Genomic DNA, 20,764 nt, shown 5'->3' on the forward strand with positions numbered 1-20,764 from the left:
GTGGGGGTGGGGGGGCGGTGGCTCCCGGAGCCCCAACTTGGCCTCGGCCTCGCCCTCTGCCCAGCCCGCCGGGTGTCCCCTCCTTCCCAGGATTTCGTTTCTTCTCACGCTCCCCCCCCACCACCCCGACACCCCCCTCCTGCGTCCAGCCCTGCTCTCCCCACCTTGTAAAACAAAGCCGGGGGAAAATGCCTGCCCGAGCAGCTGGGAGCGCGCAGCCCGTCTCTGAATAAGTGAGTACAATGGCGTGTTTGTAAAAAATTAAAGAAAAGAAAAAAAAAACAACCCCTTCAAGTCCGTCTTTATTCCAAAAACACTGTGAATGCTGCATGCCTCATGCTTCCCAGCGCCTCGCAGGAGAGACCCGGCTATAGAGCAGGAGGTGAGACCCCCCCCCCGTACCCCCTCTCCGCCAGCCGCGCGCTCGGCTGCAGAGCTTCTCTAGCAACCAGCCCAGAGCTTTCCAATCGTCCCTTTCCTTCCGTCCAAAGCACTGGGTCATAATCTGGATTCGAAGAGAAATCTATCCCCAATCCTCTCCGGGTTGTTCCCTTCTCTCCCACCCTTCTGGCGCCTTTTCCCCCCTTCTTCTTCTTCTGCCTGGGTGATAGGTTTGGGACACCCGGGGTGGTGGGGGGGAAGGGGGTCAGCCCTGGAGAGGAGTCCACGGGGGCAGGTTGCATGGTGACCCTGGTCACACTTGTTGCCTTACTGCATGGTGGTGTTGAAGAAAGCTTGGTGCTGCTGTTGTTCCATGGTCAGTGGTGGGCAGAGTGCAGACAGGTGAGGACAGGAGACCTGGATTAAGAGGAGAGGGCTGTGTGTGGGGGTCGGGGAGGGGTCAGCAATGGATCACCTGGATCACAGGTCCTACTGGGCATGGAGAGCCAGAGGTTTCTTTATTAGATCAAGAGAAACGGTTTATTTTGTGGTGGTGGTGGTCTGTGTGTATGCATGTGTGTGTATGCGTGTGTTGTGCGAACGAACAGTTTCTGCCTATTCTGTCTGCCAAATGTGCATTCTGTGTATTTCTGCTAATTAAAAAATAAGGCAACAGCTTTTAAGAATCCAACTCCTTCTGGATCTATACAAGCTTAATACACACATACTTCTGATCTGAAAAAAAATTATATCTGTCGTTTTCTCCCTAAAGCGTAGAATGACAATATCTTAATGGGATTTCAGCTGAGGTTTGGTACCCTCAAGGTAAACAGTTGAAGTGTTTTTCAGTTCCACGGACTACAAACCACTGATGGCAAAAATCAGAAACAGCCGAGCACAGCAATATGGACAGGAGAGGCTTGCAGAGACAATGTGGAGGTTTTCTGTGTTTCCCTCTTATTCTTATTCCAAAATGGCTAAATTTTATTTTATTTTTCCACCAAGCATGTGGAGGAGGGACTGTTGGCAAACTGGAAAGATGACAGCTAGAACTTCTATTAGGAAAGTGTTTTTTTTTAATTACGACTTTAAACACATGCTCAGTGCTAATTTTGAATGAAGTTCCAGTTCTAAAATATTTTAAAGGTGTCTCCTCATTTGTTGTTTTGTGGAGGGAACAGTTGTATGCACCAGGAGGGAAACATGTACATACCTGTACATGTAGGTAGGGGGAAACTTAGGAGCTGGCTGGGATGCGCTACAGGTATGTGGAGTCTCCATGGAGGAGCTACTGTCCTTGTCTGATTTCATCTCTTCCAAGTCAGAGCTATTCTGAGATTGCTGGTGGAAGAGACTCTGTCATCTGTCATCATTTTACAGCACTACTTTTGTCTAATGCTCCAAATAGCTTTGTTTGGAAAGCATTTGTTGATAGGCAACCGAAGTTGTGCCTTATGAACTCAAATTAGGGTAGCCTGCAATTAACTTGCTGTTAGGCAAGAGGGTAGCGTGGGTAGCTGTAGGAAAATTGATGCATTTTTATCAGCATCTTATCCTCCCATAATTAGGGTATCTAAGTACAATTTCATGAAGATTTCTTATCTATCTATCTAAAGTGCTCCATTTCCTGAAACCTATGTTATAGACATGACAATAAAGTTATTTAAAATTAGAAACTTTAAATTGATTTGTTCTGCACAAATTAGTACTTTTTGGAGTCTTATTTAAAAATTTTTCCTAGCCATTCTATGAACCCATTTTTTTTTGTTGTTCAATTTTGCCTTTCCAATCAAATGTTCTGTGGTAGATGACTTCTTTTCCCCTTAGCAAGTAGAAGTCAGTAGACTTGTTTTCTAGAAAGAAATCCATTAAAGATATTTTTGAAGAACTGAGATAAATAATAAATGGATTTCACCTCAGAGAATCTGGAAATTTGTAAGAGAACACATAAATATACTGTAATGGAGCGATTAGCTTTGTACAGAGCAAGCCAGGGTCTAAGGTGTGAACCAAGATGTTGATTTTCATTTTTCTTGAGGTTCCTTTTTGAAATGAAAGAAGTTTGCCCTTTGTTAGCTGCAGCTATGATTGCACCATCAGAATTAGTGATTACTTTTATTTTTTAAACATGATGCTTTATAATGAGCTTTCTTTAGAAGATAGGCAAAAAAAAGGCAAAAAATTATGATTGGACCCAAGTTGATTTACACAATTTGTTTTTGGAAAACTATGAATGATTTCTTTCAAGCAGTACTGGTTTGATCACAAAATCTCTTGTGGTTCAATTAGACTAAATCCTTTAATATCTATTAAAATAAAGAGAATATCTATGTATATGCATATAATGCTTGGGATGTAAAGGTAGGACAAACCATGAGCAATCTTCATGATCATTCATGTATCTTGCTCAATACCCTCAAGTCTTAGAAGTTCATGACATCTTTCTTGACTTAAGAAGTAGATAAATATAACTTTAAAAATTAATGAAGGGCCCCCTCCAATGTTTTTTGCTTTCTGTTTTTTTTCAAGTTTTTCCAAATTTCTTGATTGGACTTCTGTTGTTTTTCTTCTTCTACCTGGATCTCCAATAGCAGCAGAGAACAAAGGCTCTGCCCCTTTTTCTTGAATCCATATATATGGTCTTGTGTGTGTATGATCTAGACAGAGCACGCCTGGTGTTAGGTTCCAGACCTTCTACCAGAAGGGCAAAAGATATTCAGCCAATCTCTGACACCACAACTCCTGAAGAAGCAGCCCAACCTATTCGTCCCCCATCTTTCCCTACCTAACCCTCATTCTCTGTTGTTGTCAGTGGCGGCACCTGACTTGCTGGATCCTAAATCTGCCGCTCAGAACTCCAAACCGAGGCTCTCATTTTCTACGAAACCCACAGTGCTTGCTTCCCGGGTGGAGAGTGACACAGCCATTAATGTTATGAAATGGAAGACGGTCTCCACGATTTTCCTGGTGGTTGTCCTCTACCTGATCATCGGAGCCACCGTGTTCAAAGCACTGGAGCAGCCTCAGGAGATTACACAGAGGACCACCATTGTGATCCAGAAGCAAACATTCATATCCCAGCACTCCTGTGTCAATTCCACGGAGCTGGACGAACTCATCCAGGTAATGGCTCCAGAGCAGTGGTTACGCCTTTTCCCCTTACGGAGAAAGATGGGGAAGGGAAAGAGGAGAGAGCCTGTGTAGTGCATTCCTGATAGGCTCTAGGGAGACCTGTGCTGCCTTCTTATGCTGTGTAACACACATCTCTGTCTCCCTTCTGCATGGTCTCTTTTATCCCTTCTGCTATCTTATGGCTTCCTTCTACACTCCTCCCAATGTTCCTTCTCATCCTGTCTACTCCCGCTCTCCTGCATGTCTGCCCTCTGGTTTTTCCTGTCTTAGAGCTGCCATTGGACACTGGTGGACAAGAGGTATTCTACTGGGTGCTCTCATGGTTAGGATGACCATTGCCCATTGAGAAGTTATGTGTGATATGTAGATGGAAAAGAAAAGGGCTTTAACCTTGGCAGTGACCATCAGGCATAATGTAGAAAAGATGGACTTGTGGCATGTGTATTTAACCTCACCAATGTATAACTGTGTTTTGGAGAAGTGTTTGTTATTTTTCTAAACTTCAACTCAAAGCAGATTAGGACTATCCAGGAAAATAAGGTTGTTGAATAAAAGTGAATTTAGTTTTAATTTATATTAGCCAAACAATGTCCTTCTGTTTTGTTTTGAAGGGTTAGCCCCAAATTAAATATAAGTCAGTCTTCTCAGAGAGATAGTGGTGGTTTTGTTGTAGAGTTCATTTACATAAAACAATTAATTGATTCAACTAAGAATCAAAGTTGAGGTAAAAGTTTTAGATTTACCTCATAAGGAGAGACCTAACTGGTTGCTGAATACATTAACTGGACACACATTCATTTTCCTATATAGTCTACTTCTCTTGTCTAGCTTAATTCAAATTAGACTGAAAACTACCTATGGTGAAAATGATCAGCTGAGCTAATTTTCTTCCATATGTTGTTTTATTTTTATAACATCTGAATGAATTGGAATAGTAGATTTAGGAAAAATTCTTATGGACTTTAATCCTAGAGTTTGCTCTTGGAAGTTTAATTTCATTTTGCCATTAAGAATCTCCCAAACCTTCTTTTAGTTTTTAAAATGTTCTGGTCAGATTCCTCTAATTTTCTCCCCCTTCTACTTGGACCTTGAATAGGAGTAGAGCAAAAACCCAGCCTCTCTTTCTTTAGATGCTCATATCTCTGCTGTTTGTAGCCCTCTCACTTTCTACTATACTTTATCTAAGTTTTTGTATAAGTTTTACTGAAAACCACCAGAACTGGCATTGTCTGACTTGTTTACCTTCTACCACATTCAGACATTTCTGCATCCTGCCTATTTGACTTATTAAACTTTTGCTGGTTTTTATGATATGTTGACAAAACAATGGGAAATGCAGTTCATATGCTGATATACTAAATTCTCCACTATTTTTAGATAATGGTGGCATTCTCAGTATTGACAGTGAAATGAATTATTGTCACAGCTACCTCTTCCCATGATCTTATGAAAGATTATTTTTACTTCACTTTTCTTTCATGCCATTTAGTTCTGAGATACTAGTAATCTTTTTAAGAATTCTTATGGCCTTTGGTTTTCTTTCTGGAGGAAGCAAGGAGCAATTATGAAAAAATCTAAACTCTAGGATTTGATAAGTTATACTGGAGGATATATGTAATTGAACAGGTCATGTTAAACGCTAAATGATCTCTCTGGAACAAGGAAAGAATACCTATCAAGTAATGTTGTTGAAACAAAAAAAGATAATCCATATAAAGCAGGGAATTGTCCAAAAGCTTAGGCTTGTTTTCACTACCCATATCCCTTTATTGGGCATTTGATTCAAGTAGTTGCGTCACAAGCACCTGGAGTGAAATGATTAGTCTTGGACAGGGGGAAAAATAGAACTTTAGGACCATGGTGGAGAAACTCTTTGAGTTTGACAGAGATTTCACTGGCCAGTTATACCCAAATTTATTCAGAACTCTGAAAACAGCTTAAAGGTCATTATAGGTTATGAACCTATCTTCTGGTGAGACCCCTGGTCTTCTTTTAATTTTCTTTAATTTTTATCTTTTATGCTACTTTATGTTTGAAATGGGCACAGATAAAGTTCAAAGTCTGTCCAGTGTATCCATTTTAGCTTTGTGGATATTTGCTGCTTTTTGACTCTATTTTATCATCCTATCATTTTCCTCTGTAATCAGATAGTTTTAGTAAAACATATATATTTTTTCTCCTTGAAGATAATTTCTTTTGATCAAAGAAACTAATGACATTGCATCATGGATCAATAGCAGCATATAAATAGGGAGGAAGGCAAATGATCCAGTAATTATTTGTTAGAATTATTTATATAACTCTCATGAAGTTCCTCATGTTTTCCAGTAATTATTTGTTAAACTTATTAATGTGATTCTCATGGATTTTCTAGCGTTTCCCCACACACTTATTTCCTCATTTTATTATTGAGCAAAACCTTATGAATAGGTATATTAGGCAGTAGTGTCACAGCAATAGAAGATCAGGAAGTAGCGGGGCACCAGAGGCTCACAGTGTCATCCTAGCTACTTAAGAGGCTGAGATCTGAGGATCACGGTTCGAAGCCAGCCTGGGCAGAAAAGTTCAGTGAGACTCTTATCTCTAATCATTCAAAACCTGGAAATGGTGCTTCGGCTCAAAGTGGTAGAGCACTAGCCTTGAGCAGAAGAGCTCCGGAACGGAGCCTAGGTTCTGGCTCAAGCCCCCACAACCAGAAAAACAAATCAGGAAGCTGGGGTTGGAGATGTGGCTCAGTTGGTGGAGAGCCAGATCTCTATGTTAGTAGAGATGGAATCGTGTCTTCCTGTTGTATAGAGGAGGGAAGAGGAGGAGTGATAATAAAGATCATGGGCCAATGTCTCGTACAGAGACTCTTATCTGGTCTCAGATCCCACATTATTACTATTCACTGTCTGAGTGGTTATCGTCACCTGATTTCATGCTGTGGTTGGGTTGCTTGGGAGGGAGGAGGAAGAGATTAACGCAGATGAAGGCCACAGTTGTGTATGTGACAGAAGCCTATGTGGTGTCTTTGACCTTAGCCCTTCAAGTTAAGACTGAGGAGAGGGTGGTAAAAATCAACATAGAGAGAACTTTGCTGGGCTTAAGTACTTAGAGTAGTGTGGCTTTCGATTTCCAATTATATTTAAGTTAATGTGATATCTCTACAGAAACACAGAGGAAGACATTTTTAAGTTTTAAGGCTCTAATACTTATATACCATTGTTATAGATCAATTTAACGAGCACTTAGTACATGCAAGGCATTGTTCTAATCCTCTTTGTGTGTTACCTTATTTAATTCTTGCAAAAAAAAAACCTTCATGAGACAGGTGCCTTATAACCTGCATTCAACTTAGGTGGAAACTGAGTCAGAGGAATCTTCATTTTATAAGAGTGCACAGTGGTAGAAATGTTATCCAAGCCTTAGTGGACAGACTCTAAGCTTATTCCCCCAGCCCCTGCATTCATTGCTTCTAACATAATTAATAAACATTTTGCTGGGAGCTGGGAGCTCACGCCTCTAATCCTAGGCTGAGATGTTAGGATCATGGTTCAAAGGTAGCCTGGACAGGAAAGTCTGCGAGACTCTTTATATCTAAATAACCAGCCCAAACTGGAAGTGAATCTGTGGCTCAAGTGGTAGAGTGCTAGCTTTGAGTGAAAAATCCATGTGAGAACACAGGTCCTGAATTGACACTACACAAACACACACGCGCGCGCGCACACACACACACACAATTAATAAACATTTTTATAAAGTTCTCTATACGCACGTTAGGGTCTAGTGAATATTAATTATAGTTTTCTTTCCAAAGGGATGTACATTGTCTTATCTCTGTTTCTAACATAGAGAATATATCGCCTGTGTTTTAAGATTCTTCTTGGACAGCAGGTTTATGCTAGTGTTTTTTCTGAATGTGGCAGACCAGTAGAAGCATAGCTGTATTAGACATAACTGGTCTTCCATCCAATTTGTTGTGTTTACTGAATCAATTTTGGGACTTAAAACTCTATGATACATACATTGAAAACGAAACTACTTTGTGAACTATTTGTCTTTCCATTTTTAATTAGAACCCCATTCTCTAGGCGCTAGGAAGAGAAAATATTCTCTACTTGTTTGGAGGTAAAGAAATTGTCATGTTTATACAAGAGGCACTGGGTAGCTTTAGGTCTTAGGTCTATGGCATTTTCCTGCAGAGAAGATTATGTTCTCTTTGCTCTACCCCTTTTCATTTGGATCCACTCAGTAGTATTTATTGAGGATCTCCAATGTGTTGACTAACTTTTCTGGGTATGGAGTCCAATAAAATGATGGGAAAAAAAGCATAGCTCCTTCCATTGTGTGCCCTTCCTACATGGTTAAGCAGAGACCACTAGAGATAGGTATAACTCAATATGCGTGCAGAATGGACATGGAGGGACTATTGGAATACTGAGGAAGAGATTGCTACTGAAGGACAGTTGGGATGATACAGAAGAAGCAGTGAAAGGGAAATTAGGGAAGAAAAGGAGATCAGAGGACATTCTAGGCAGAGCAGGCCTGGCGTGCCCCAGTAGTTGAATTTATGTGGGCATGATGGCCAGGGACATGGACAGCCCTCACCGAGTAGACTGTACTTTATTGTTCCATGCCAAAGAAGAAGGAATGAGTATCCCAGGCCTGCCTTACTCCACTTGGAGTGGATGTATACCAGTGACGCTTGGTGATGTATCAGAGGATATCTGGAGCTACAGGATGGATATGTACACATGCCATCCTAGAGGACAATGACATTAGACTTTTTAAAGCTGACATTCTACTAGGAAATAAAACGTTAGTCTGTTAGATGGTGCCAAGATTCAGGAGAGCAAACAAAGCAGTGAAGGGGATAGGAAATGTTGGATGGGGATCAATTTCAGATTAGCCCCCTGGAGAAGCTTCACTGATGAGAACAGAGAGCCAGGGAACACACCATGGGGCCGTCTGGGGAATAATACCTCTGCAGAGGCTGAGCACAAAGGGCTCCTGGTGTGTGGAGGAAATGAGGGGCCTTGGAAGGGAGTAACAGATGATGTTGAACAGGTCATGTTGATATGACTTGCACATCCGTGTAAGTTAAAATAAGGAGTTTGGCTTTTGGGTGCAGATCAACATCATGGTCTGACATGTTTCAACAGAATCATCTGCTTGCTGGGTTCTGAGTAGAATGCTTGAGCCACAGAGGTGGCTTAGTGGTAGAGTGCTTGCCTTGCATTCATAAGGCCCTGGGTCCAATTTCTCAGCACCATTTAAGCAGAAAAATCCAGAAGTGGTGCTATGGCTCAAGTGGTAGAGCGCTAGCCTTGAGCTGAAGACCTGAGGAACAGTGCCCAGGCCTAGAGTTTAGGCCCCATGACCACCACCACCACCACCAACAACAATAACAACAACAAAGGAGGCTATTGTAATTTTCCTAGTGAGAGATTGAGACCTTGGGCTACGGTGGATGCTTTGGGAGTTTGAGACACAATCAAATTCTAGATGTGTTTTGGAAGGAGAGCCAATGGAGCCTATTGATGGACCGGATGCAAGGGAGAAGAGTCAACAATCACCCTGCAACTCATTTTTTTTTTTTGCAGATCATGTTATATCTTTTAGTTATCCCCCTAAAGCCTACAATTCGCCTATTTTCTTGTATTATCTTTAAGTAGTTGCATAGAGGGGTTCTAATCAACATGTCAGTTCATGAGCACAATGCATCTTGATCAATATCATCCCTCCCATCATTCTTCCTCATCTTTCCCAACGCTACCCATCCCCTCATGATGCAACGCTTCTCAAATTTGCATGCCATTCTTGTCCGTGCTATTCTCTGTACCATTCCAATTTTTAGTAAATGTGCTGCCGGAGCAAGCACTGATCTTCCAATTTTTACCGCAAGGAACTAAAACTTGAGAGCTTCTGAGGTGGAGAAGAGTGAAGGAATTTTCTTGGCTGAGGGATAATGTCAGGAGCATAGTTTTCCATATTGCATGGATAGGAGCTTTCAGTGATTGAAGATTTATGGCATACCAAATAACAAAGCATACAGAGCTGCAGATTGTTGCAAGAAAATGATGCATCCAAATAAAGAGATTGCATTTGGACAAAAAGCAGGAGGGCAATAAGGGATTTACAGGTGGCAGGTATTAGCCCCATTTGTCCTCCCTCTGCAAGACTGTATCAAGATAAACTTCTTCATATGGGTCAAGAGCCACCAGTGTGTGCACGAACACTTTTGTCAGCCAGGGTTCTTATGTGTTGTTGTTCACTTAGGTCTGTCCTCTTGTGTCACCAGCCTCAGTGGCAGAGCAATCTGAAGCCTTACTGAGACCACGTGCACGATTATAAAGCCAGGATTATAATAAAGCAACACTCCCAGGGAATGCAATCTTTATGCTTTCGCTGGAGGACAGTGCTGTGATGGTACTTCCCCCAGCAGCCATCTGCTTGAGATCCTTATTAGGCCGTCCAACTAAAGATATTGAATATGTGAGTTTGGAGTGGGGAGGAAGGATTAATCTGAAGGTACATATTTGAGTCATTGTTGCCCGAAGAGGATTTAAAGTTCAAATCCAACACAAAAATCTCCTGGAAAATGAGTGTCGGTTGAGATGAGCAGAGAGTTCTTCAATATGTAGAGGTCACTAAAAAATACAATCCAATATGCAAGTGAATGATAGTTTTGCACCCTGAGTTCAAGGCCCTTTTTTTTTTTAACTCTTTAGGGAATTTCATTGCCTTATGTCTCTAGATTGTGGAAAATTTCCTTTGAAAAGCAAAGGAAACTTTGCTTTTCAAAGAGACATTTAAGGAGTGCATCCCTAAGCACCATTAAAGGTGTATGAGTAGGGGTACCCATTTATGAGTTGGCATTCCTACTTGTGAAATGGAGGGCTTGGTTTATGATGGTGAGTGAAATTACATGATTACATGCACATGGTTTTGTGATGGTCATTCTAGTTAAATAAGCATCCATGTACATGAAACATTCAAAGAACACAATCATCTTTGACCATTTTATCTGTGGACATGGTATCTAGAAAGCATCTAAACATGCTTTTTTTTTTTCTTTTTTGGTTGGTCCTAGATCTTGAACTCAGGGCCTAGGCACACTATTCTTCTACCACTGGAGCCATAGCTCCACTTTGGCTTTTTTCTGAGTAGTTGATTTAAAAGAGATAAGAATCTAAAAGAGATAAGAATCTCTTGGATTTTTCTGCCTTGATTGGCTTCAAACTGTGATCCTCAGTTCTCAGTCTCCCAGCCATTGATGCCCAGTTCACTTTTCTTCTTCTATTTAGCTTTTTGGAACAAAGTGTAGATTTTCAGGGCAGCATGCATGCCTGTAAACATTCTATAAATAATTTATGTGCTTTGGGTTAATTTATCAAAAAAGACCAGCACTTGTAAGTTGTATTGTATATAACTTTCTTAGATACGTACTATTCTAATGATTTGTGTTAGTAGATTAGTTACTTTATGTGCTTCAAAGGGAGGGAATCTTTGGTCTTGAACTCTGGGCCTGGGCGCTGTCCCTGAGCTCTTCAGCTCAAGGCTAGCACTCTACCACTTGAGTTTTAGCACCACTTTTGGTTTACCTGGTGGTTAATTGGAAATAAGGGTTTCATAGATGCTTCTGCCTGGGCTGGCTTTGAACTGTGTTCCCCCTCATATCTCAGCCTTCTGAATAGCTAGGATTATAGGCATGAGCCGCTGGCACCCAGCTACATTATATTTTGAAATATTTTCCTATTTATTGAGTTGAAGCTAAAATTAAAACTTCAATAACATAAATCTCCATTTAACAGGAGACATTAGAATGAGGTTTGTGGAAAACTGCTAATCTTTTAGATCTAATATCATTAATGACTCTAACATTCCAGAGTTGTATATTCTATGTCAGCTTGAAATAGATGTAAGTTTAACATTAACTTAGTAAGCATTAAAATCATAGGCCTGCCAATCAGGTGACACGAATGCTCATTTCTACTGTGGAAATAGCCCCTAAGTTATTGTACATCATTTTGTTATATGTTTTCACCCTGGGCTTCTCCTTTACCTAACTGTTCAAATCAAGTCAAATTTATGGGCTGTGTGTATAGGACTTCTTAATTTGAAGTGACTGGAGGTTACAATGCAGCCCTGCAACAGGTATCTGTGTGCTCCCTGCTGTTCCAGAGAACATCAGCAGCAGAAGACACAGCAAGTCTGTATCTCTCCTATTCTACAATATATAGAATATATACTCATGAAATACTGGAGCAGCCATACAATGGTGACAAAGTATTATGCTAACGCTTTGGTCGCTGGGCATTAGACATGCTGGGGCATGACCAAATGAGGTAAATCAAGAGTTGGCAGGCTAATTTCCTCTTAACTCAGGAACGAGACAAGGATGTCAACTCTCTCCACTTCTCTTCAATCTACTATTAGAATGTCTAGCTACAGCCATAAGACAAGATGCAAACATAAAGGGGATCCAAATAGGGAAAGAAGAAGTAAAACTCTCCTTCTTTGCAGATGACATGATCTTGTATTTAAAGAATCCCACAGACTCCACTCTTAAATTACTCAAGCTGATTCAAAACTTTGGCAAAGTAGCAAGGTATAAAGTTAACACTCAAAAATCAATGGCTTGGGCTGGGAAGGTGGCTCAGTGGTAGAGCGCTTGCCTTGTATTCCTGAGGCCCTGGGTTCGATTCCCCAGCACCACATAAGCAAAAAGAAAAAAAGCGGGAAGTGGCACTGTGGCTCAAGTGATAGAGCACTAGCTTTGAGCTGAAGAGCTGAGGGACAGTGCCCAGGCCCAGAGTTCAGGCCCCCAACTGGACCCCCCCAAAAAAAATCAGTGGCTTTTCTGTATGCTAACAATGAGAAAAGTGTGGCTGAAATTAGGAAAGCAACTCCATTCGTAATAGCCCCACAAAAAAATAAAATACCTAGGAATTAACCAAAGAAGTGAAGGACCTCTATGATGAAAACTTTAAAAGCCTGTAAAGGAAATTAAAACAGAACTTAGAAAGGGGCAAAACCTCCCATGCTCCTGTATTGGAAGGATCAACATTGTGAAAATGGCAATACTTCCCAAGGCTATTTACAAATTAGATGCGATACCTATCAATATTCCAACCTCATTCTTCAAGGAAATAGAAGAGGCAATCCAAAAATTCATATGGAACAATAAAAGACCCCAAATAGCAAAAACGATCCTCAACAGAAAGAACAGTGCTGGAGGAATATTAATGCCAAATTTCAAACTCTACTACAAAGCCATAGTAATCAAAACAGCTTGGTACTGGCACAAGAACAGACCTCAGGACCAATAGAATAGAATTGAAAACTCAGAAATGAACCTACAGACCTATGGCCATCCAATCTTCGATAAGGGAGCTAAAAAAATAGAATGGAAGAAAGACAGTCACTTCAGTAAATGGTGCTGGCAAAATTGGTTAACTACTTGAAGAAAACTAAAGCTAGATCCTTATATATCACCCTGCACCAGAATCAACTCAAAATGGATCAAAGACCGTGAAGTCAAAGCAGACACTCTGAAAACATTACAGGATGGAATAGGAGAAACCCTAAGGTCTTGTTGGCACAGGCCAAAATTTTCTTAATAGAGACCCGGAAACACAACAAATCAAAGAAATGTTGGACAAATGGGATTTCATGAAATTGCAGAGCTTCTGCATGGCAAAGGACATAACTAGCAAGATCAATAGAAAGCCGATGGATTGGGAGAATATCTTCCCTAGCCATACAATGGACAAAGGTCTCATATCTAAAATATACCTGGAACTCAAAAAATTAAATCCCCCAACAACAAATCTTCAAAGAAACAACTTCCCAATAAATAAGTGGGCTAAAGACTTAAAGAGAAACTTTTCTGAAGAGGAAAGAAGGATGGCCAATAGACACATGAAGAAATGCTCAACATCCCTAGCCATAAAAGAAATGCAAATCAAAACAACATTGAGATACCACCTCACGCCAGTTAGAATGGCTATAATCAAGAACTCTAATAACAACAGATGCTGGAGGGGATGTGGACAGAAGAGAACCTTACTGCATTGTTGGTGGGAGTGTAAACTTGTTCAGCCACTTTGGAAAGCAGTATGGAGGTTCCTCAAAAGACTCCACATAGAACTCCCCTATGACCCAGCAATCCCACTTTTGGGCATTTACCCAAATGTTCACAAACAAGACCACACTAAAGCTAACAGCACGACTATGTTTATTGCATCATTATTTACCATAGCTAAGATATGGAACCAACCCAGATGCCCTTCAGTAGATGAATGGATTAAGAAAATGTGTTATATATACACAATGGAATTCTATGTCTCCATCAGAAAGAATGACATTGCCCCATTTGTTAGGAAATGGAAAGACTTGGGAAAAAATTATATTAAGTGAAGTAATCCAGGCCCAAAGAAACCTAGGTCCCATGGTTTCCCTTATTTGCAATAACTAGTATATGTCTGAGACAAGCAGAAAAAGTCAGATAAATTGATGTTAGGGAAATGAACCCTAAGATATGTATTCAAATGTTTTTTTCTTTCATGCGATTGTTTCTAACACATTTATGAGATGATTTCTTTGTTGCTTTGTATATCCCTCCCCCACGGTATGACCCCTGCTTTCACTGTATTTGATGGCGGTATAATTTGTGGAGGGGAAGGGAAAAAACAAATTGTTTAAATAGGGATACAGGTGGACCCATTGCAACAATGAGATACAAGTCGTTATGTCGAAAAGGAACTTTACAACTTTGGTGTGTGGGGGAGGGTTGAATGGGGGGGTTGGGGGGAGGATGGGAAGGGGAAACAAAGGAGTGGCTACAATGCTTGATAAGAAATGTACTCATTATCTTGCCCGTGTAATTGTAACCCCTCTGTACAGTATTTTCACAATTAAAAAAAAAAGAGTTGGCAGGCTAAAGCTGGGAAGTTATCAGCTCCAAGGAACAGAAGATGGAGGGAGGGAGGAGAGGTGGAGGGACACGTTGGGTTAGCACTTTGCCTGTAGCATAATTGAATTTTTACCCCTCTTTTGCTATCAGCCATTCACACAGTAAGAAGAGCTCCTTGTGCAAAACTCAAATAACACAAGAAAGTGTAAAGAAGAAAGTAAACACTGGAAATTTCTCCAGAGTAAGTCCTGATCTCTCTTTAGGCATATAGACTCATATAGATACAAAGAGAGGTATACATCCACATTTCATAGTTCCACACATGATTTTGCATGTATAGGATCATATAAACATGTCTTGTCTATATTTATTCACGTGCCTTCATATAGGGAACGACTCAGGAGCGTTGTCTGTGCAGCTATGTATCTATCATCTATGTGTTGGGGAATTGAACCTTCATTCATGATAAGCTCACACTCTCTAACAGCTCATCCCCATCTTGGTCTATGAGGACTTTGACATAGCAGAGAGGGCTGCCTACTTCTAAGTCCCCTCATGCTGGGGTGAGGTAAGGTGTGGGGGAAATCTCATACAACTCTGCTTTTGCTAGAGTGACCTTAAGAACCCATACAACAGCGGCTGTGTAGGCTGTCGGATTTGATAGGCAACACAGTCATAAACTGGCATACACATATAATATGTTTTGTAATAAAGTGGAATTAAAGGATGGAGCCTAGAGTGCTTTATATAGAAATCTTCCCCATAAGAGTTACAAGCTACCTTTGATTTTTGCATTGTTCAATATTACACAAGGTTGTACTCTTTCCTTGTCTCACCCCTTTTAATTTTTGTGTTTTCCTGAGGGTAGAGGCTGTATTCTGGGATTCATTAATGCTAGGATAGAAAGCTTGTCTGAAAGAAATGTCTTTGAGTTCTACCTCTATACGAACAGCTGGCAGAATAATGAATGAAATCAACCAGGAAGTAAAAGGCTTTCACCTAAAACTTCATTTGTAAAAGTCTATATCTATAGTTAATCAAAACAGATATATTACCTGTGGATAAAGATAAAATTTGACTAATTACATATTCATGTACAGAATGAAAATATGATGGTTCTAAGAGAATTGAGTTGGAAAGCATGATTTGGTTAGAACTTATTGACGTGTTCTTTTACTTTCCTTCTTTCCCTTTCTTTTCCTTTGGTTTTTCCATTCAGTTCTCCTCTCTCTTCTCTCCTCTTCTTTAATTTTTTAACAGCTATCCTTTTATGGCTGTCTCTTTTGGGGTGGATATTAATCAAGAAGAACAAAACATGCTTATATTTCTTGAAGCATCCCGAAACACATAATTTCCTTGTTTTCTGCTACTTTGTTAATTTCGTTCCTACAGTTACATTCCTGTGTGGATTTTATACCAAATCTTTCCTTGTTACAATTTTTGGCAATGCTATCTGTAGATGGTGGAGCCTGAATCTCAGTGAATGTTCTAGAGAAGGTACCAGTTCCTCTGGGTATTTGATTGAAATTGTGCAGGTTATTGTGTGATTCTTTTAAACTGACATTTGGAATTGAGGATAGATAATAGAAGTTTAAATTTCCTTATGATCCTTTGGGTTCACAAGGCTCATTCTCATCTTTAGCAATATAGAAAGGAATAGAACTATGGAGTGGGAAAGAGAACTTCTGAAGAATGGATGGTGTCTTTCACTTGTAAAACACAGGTCTTCTGCTCCAAACTCATAGACATGGCCTATGCTGTAGCTATAGTTTGGTTAGTAAATGACCTTAAATAGCATATATGTTAATGGCTTGGTACTAGGCCAGTGCTATTGGGAAGTGATAGAACCTTTCAGAGGGGGACCTACTGGGAGTTCTTCCAATAACTGGAGGTATCTTGAAGGGAATTATGGGAGTCTTTTCTCTCTTTCCTTCTGTCTCTCTGTGTCTCTGTCTCTGTTTCTCTCTTGATCCTCTCCTGTTGTGTCTGTCTCTCAGACATACGAGTTTGAACCCATGGTTCTACACTTGCTAGGAAGGTGCTCTACTGCTTGAGCCACATTGTAAGCCCTCCCTTTTCTTTTTTTGCTTCCTGACTATGTGGTGAGCAGTTCCATTCTTCTATTTCCTCGAATAATGGTGTTCTACCTTACAATAGGCCCAAAGTAACAGGATCCATCAGTTATGGGCTAGAACCTCCAAAACTGTGACCCAAATAAATCTTTTCTCTTTATAAGTTGATTATCTCCAGTATTTGTTATAGTGACAGAGAGCTAATAGAGGTTCATATATTATCATTATCATTGATTAAATATCCATGTAGGTTAGATAATGACTTAATCAGTAAGGAAATGAAGTGATGGTTTCCATCTCTTTTGTTTCTCTCCTTTTCTTTTTTATTTTTGTTGGTACTGGGACTTGAACTCAGGGTGCAAGCACTGTCCCTAAGCTTTTTCGTTCAAGGCTTAGCGTTCTGCCACTTCTGGTGATTTTCTGGTAGTTAACTGGAGATAAGAGTCCATGGACATTGCTGGCAGGGAGGCGCTGGCTTTGAACTAATATCCTCAGATCTCAGACTCCTGAGTAGCGAGGATTACAGGTGTGAGCCACTGGTGCCCAGCTGAACATTTGGATAATATTCTTTATACTCAGCTGAATCAAGAACTGTAGTTTATCTAACTTTGTACCTCTATTCTTTGCAATGACCCTAGAGACATTTACTAACAGTATTATAACTTTCAAATGAAGAAGAGCATTCTACATTTTATGATATGAAAATTCCAAAATGGGTCTGATGTTCATAGATCTAATTAATCTCAACCTTTTGAATTTAAGTGCAATTTAGCCCATACTGTCTCTTGAGATAATTGCTTCTTATTCCATTCATTAAAGTTTTTTTTTTATTTTACTTGATCTTTTATAAAATTAGATCCTGTAAGTTTTAAGCTGTTTGTCTAGTGAGTTTTGGAAGCAAAGTCATATAATTCCCTTCTAAAGATAGGCATATTGTCTTTTAAAATCTTTGTCTCTTACTATATGTAGTATTTATTCTCATTCAACTCTTTGTGTTTTTAAAATCTTAGATCATGTGTGCCTTGGGCCTTTGCCTTTCTAGTAGTTTTGCTTTTTAATCACTTCCTTGGCAGTTATAGTGTCCCTTGGTTATTTTAGTTGTCCTTTTCAGGACTACATTCTGTTCGGTTAAAACATTGGTAAGTGCCAATTAGAATTGTGGGCAGAATTCCAAAAGAGGAGAAATCAGAAGTTAGCACGAGTGGCTTTCTGTTTTCCCTCCCTCTTTTTCCTTTGCTCCTTCCCTCTCTCTTTCCTTTCTCCCTGCTTGCTTTCCTCCTCTCTCCTCTTCCCCTTTCCCTTCCTTCTTTGTTACCACCCTCCCTTCTTTTTCTAAGTCACAGCCTCTCCCTCCCTTCTTTTCTCCTCCTCCCTCCATTCTTTTCTCTATTCCTCTTTCCTTCTTTCCTTCCATCTCCAATCTTCTTTCCCTCCCTACTTCTGTCCTCCCTCCCCTCTACTTCCTTCATTTTTCCTGCCTTCCTTTCCTCTCCCCTCTGCTCCCCTCTTCTCTCTTCAGCTCACTTCCTTTCCTCCCTCCCTTCCTCCCTTTTCTCCTTGCTTCCTGCCCTCCTTCCTGCCTTCCTGCCTGCCTTCCCATTTGTCTTCCTGCCTGTCTTTCTGTCTTTCTTCTTTCTGTCTCTATTTCTTACAACCTCGGTTATCTCTCTAGTGTTGCCTAGTGTTTTATATGTTGACATTGTTAAATGGTGTCATTAGGCAGACTCATGTTGAGTCTAGAGGCTTCTTTTGGGTTACTGAAACCATTATTTAAAAAGAGTAGCTTGGCTCATTTTCTCCCCAAATCGTATTTTCTCTTGACCAGAGTAAAACCACAAGGCATATATGTCTTAGGGGAGTTTAAAATCAAATTGAATATTTCACAATATCAAGGATCAAAGTGTAGCTGGTTGTGGTGACACAGGCTTGTAATTCCCGCTACTGAGGAGGCAGAGGCTAGAGAATAACGAGTTTAAGGTCAGCCTAATCAAGGTTGGTCAGACACTCTCTCCATTAAAAAAAAATCAGCCAACAATTGGTATTTCCAGACTTTGAAGTTCCTCTTTTAAATTTTCAGTGGAAAAAAAATACTAGCTATCTTGATGCATACTTATCCCTTCAACTATATAATTAGTACATTTATCATTTTAACTATTATAACCCTTTATTAAATATTTGTGACCAAACATAAATGTTTGTGCAAGGAATCAATTTTATGAGCCTTACTAGGTAATTTTCCTTTTATGAGCACTTACACTTTTTGAGAATTGATTTTTCTCACAGTAGCTATTTGCTTAGTGGAGTGTGATTTTTTTTTTGTGCAGAACTGTTTTATTTCTTTGACTAATTAGACTTGAGTGTGTGTTCGAAAATATTATTCTTGATGTGACTCTATTGTGTTTTCCTCAGGAAACTCAGATTCCTTGAGAATTTATTGTCCTGTGTATAAAAAGTTCTAGTAAGGGACCATGCCAATATTTATGAACTGCTATGTGAAAAAGTGTCTTTTTCCAAGGATTCCTTAAGGAACCAGAATGTACCAGAAGTTTGTACATATGTAAAGTATAATATGAACACAGTGAAGGGAAGTTTGAGGAAGTAAGGAAACACAGGTTAGTTTGGAGGAGAATGAAATCTTCGTCCTAACATCACTAGATGAATTTCATAAAAGCACATGTTAGGGGAAATTGTGTTGAATTTTTTTGGGGGGAGGGTCGGTTGTGGGGCTTGAATTCTGGGCCTGGGCACTGTCCCTCAGCACTTCAGCTCAAGGCTAGCACTCTACCACTTGAGCCACAGCACCACTTCCGGCTTTTTCTTTTTATGTGGTGCTGAGGAATGGAACCCAGGGCCTCAGGCATGCAAGGCAAGCACTCTACCACTGAGCCACCTTCCCAGCCCTGTGTTGAAATTTTAAACTCCTCATTTTTAAGGTCCAAGATAGTTTCTTGGCAGTTATGAAGTTTCTGTTCTATAGTTTGGTAGCTGATCGTATGATTTTGCTAGTTAGATGAAGAAAGGGGATCCACCAAGGACTGTTTTAATTGTTAAATCAGCCTATGTTCCTTTGGGGCAAATTCAAAATTCTTCTTTCCTATACCTCTTGTTTGAACAGTGTAAGTAAGGATGATATGGGAACATTTGAGTTCACTGGGAGGTATGTGAGAGTGACCCTGTCTATCCTTGAATGTCCTGTGGTTTCTGGATCCTAGTTGTATCTGGGGAGTAAATTCTGAGGTTTACAAGGAAAGAAGCACTGGCTTTGTGCTATTCACATATTTTTATGATGTCCCAGACTATCATTATTAGAAAGATCTAGAATTTCTGTCTTTTATTTTTCATTGGCCATAAAGGGAAGGTCTTGTTTCCTTGAAATATCCATAGAGAATCTAATTTTGTTGGTTTGTTACCGAGTAACATTTCTTTAAAAAACAGTAGCATCTCAGATGTCCAGAAACTTGTCAGAAATCTTGTTACCCTGGGCATTAAAGCTAGTTATGTTGATTTGCTTCTTTCCAATAGCATAACATTTATACTGTTAATATAAGAATTCACAAAGAATTGTTAAAGATTGTTGATATGATGCCAATGTCCTGTGGTACTGAAGGCTGATGATGGTTTTGTAGAACACCAGTTGATTCTTCATCTTGAAAGGTGAGAGAGGCAGGTGCTCTTTCTATTTGACTCCATCCAGCCCCCCCGCATAGAACAGAAGCGGACACCCTCACACCTGTTTTTGATGAGTGAAATTTCAAACGAGAGAGTTACAGCAAATCATTGCTCAAAGTAACTCATCCTTCCCATGAGAAAGAAAGAAACAAAGGACATAGATTCCCAGCATAGTTCTGTGAATCTGAAATGTATGGACACTTGGAGACACATTGAACATCCTGAATTTTCTCTGAACCCTTACTCCAATGTGTTTTGCATTTATCTATCATGTTTGAATGGCACTCTGGAGTATTGGAAAGACCTGAGATAAGATATTCCATGTGAAGATCCACTCATTGAAAGCAAGAAGTAAATTCAATATTCATTCAGCTTCTCTCTCTCTCTCTCTGTATGTGTATGTTTTGGGGCTGAAAGTTTCCTGAGAAGGTGACATTAAAAAAAATTGGCATTAGAGAAGTCAGTCATATAAAGATCATTGTGGGGGGAGTGTTTTAGGAAGAGCATTCTTGCTGTGTTCTGTGTGATGATGTGATTGGCCCACAACTGGTAGCCAGGACAGCTTACTTGCTGAGTTGAGGGAGGTCAGCCACGGCTGTGAAACTCCTTG

The 20,764-nt window shown here is 40.1% G+C and overlaps 1 protein-coding gene across 3 annotated transcripts in view; it reads left to right on the forward strand.

The window, feature by feature from the left end:
• Kcnk2 (potassium channel, two pore domain subfamily K, member 2) overlaps nucleotides 1-20,764 on the forward strand; it is a 167,400-nt gene that overhangs the window by 62,704 nt on the left and 83,932 nt on the right. The window contains exons 1-2 of one of the 3 annotated variants that reach the window (XM_013015126.1): nucleotides 164-382; nucleotides 3,194-3,504. In XM_013015126.1, coding sequence (XP_012870580.1) covers nucleotides 337-382; nucleotides 3,194-3,504 — 357 coding nt within the window. In that variant the 5' untranslated portion in view covers nucleotides 164-336. Of the gene's footprint in view, nucleotides 1-163; nucleotides 383-3,193; nucleotides 3,505-20,764 lie in introns of those variants that run through there. The other 2 variants (XM_013015127.1, XM_013015128.1) reach the window with 2 other exon arrangements.

The sequence above is a fragment of the Dipodomys ordii genome, unplaced genomic scaffold, assembly GCF_000151885.1.
Source record: "Dipodomys ordii isolate 6190 unplaced genomic scaffold, Dord_2.0 Scaffold26, whole genome shotgun sequence".
Lineage (NCBI taxonomy): Eukaryota > Metazoa > Chordata > Mammalia > Rodentia > Heteromyidae > Dipodomys > Dipodomys ordii.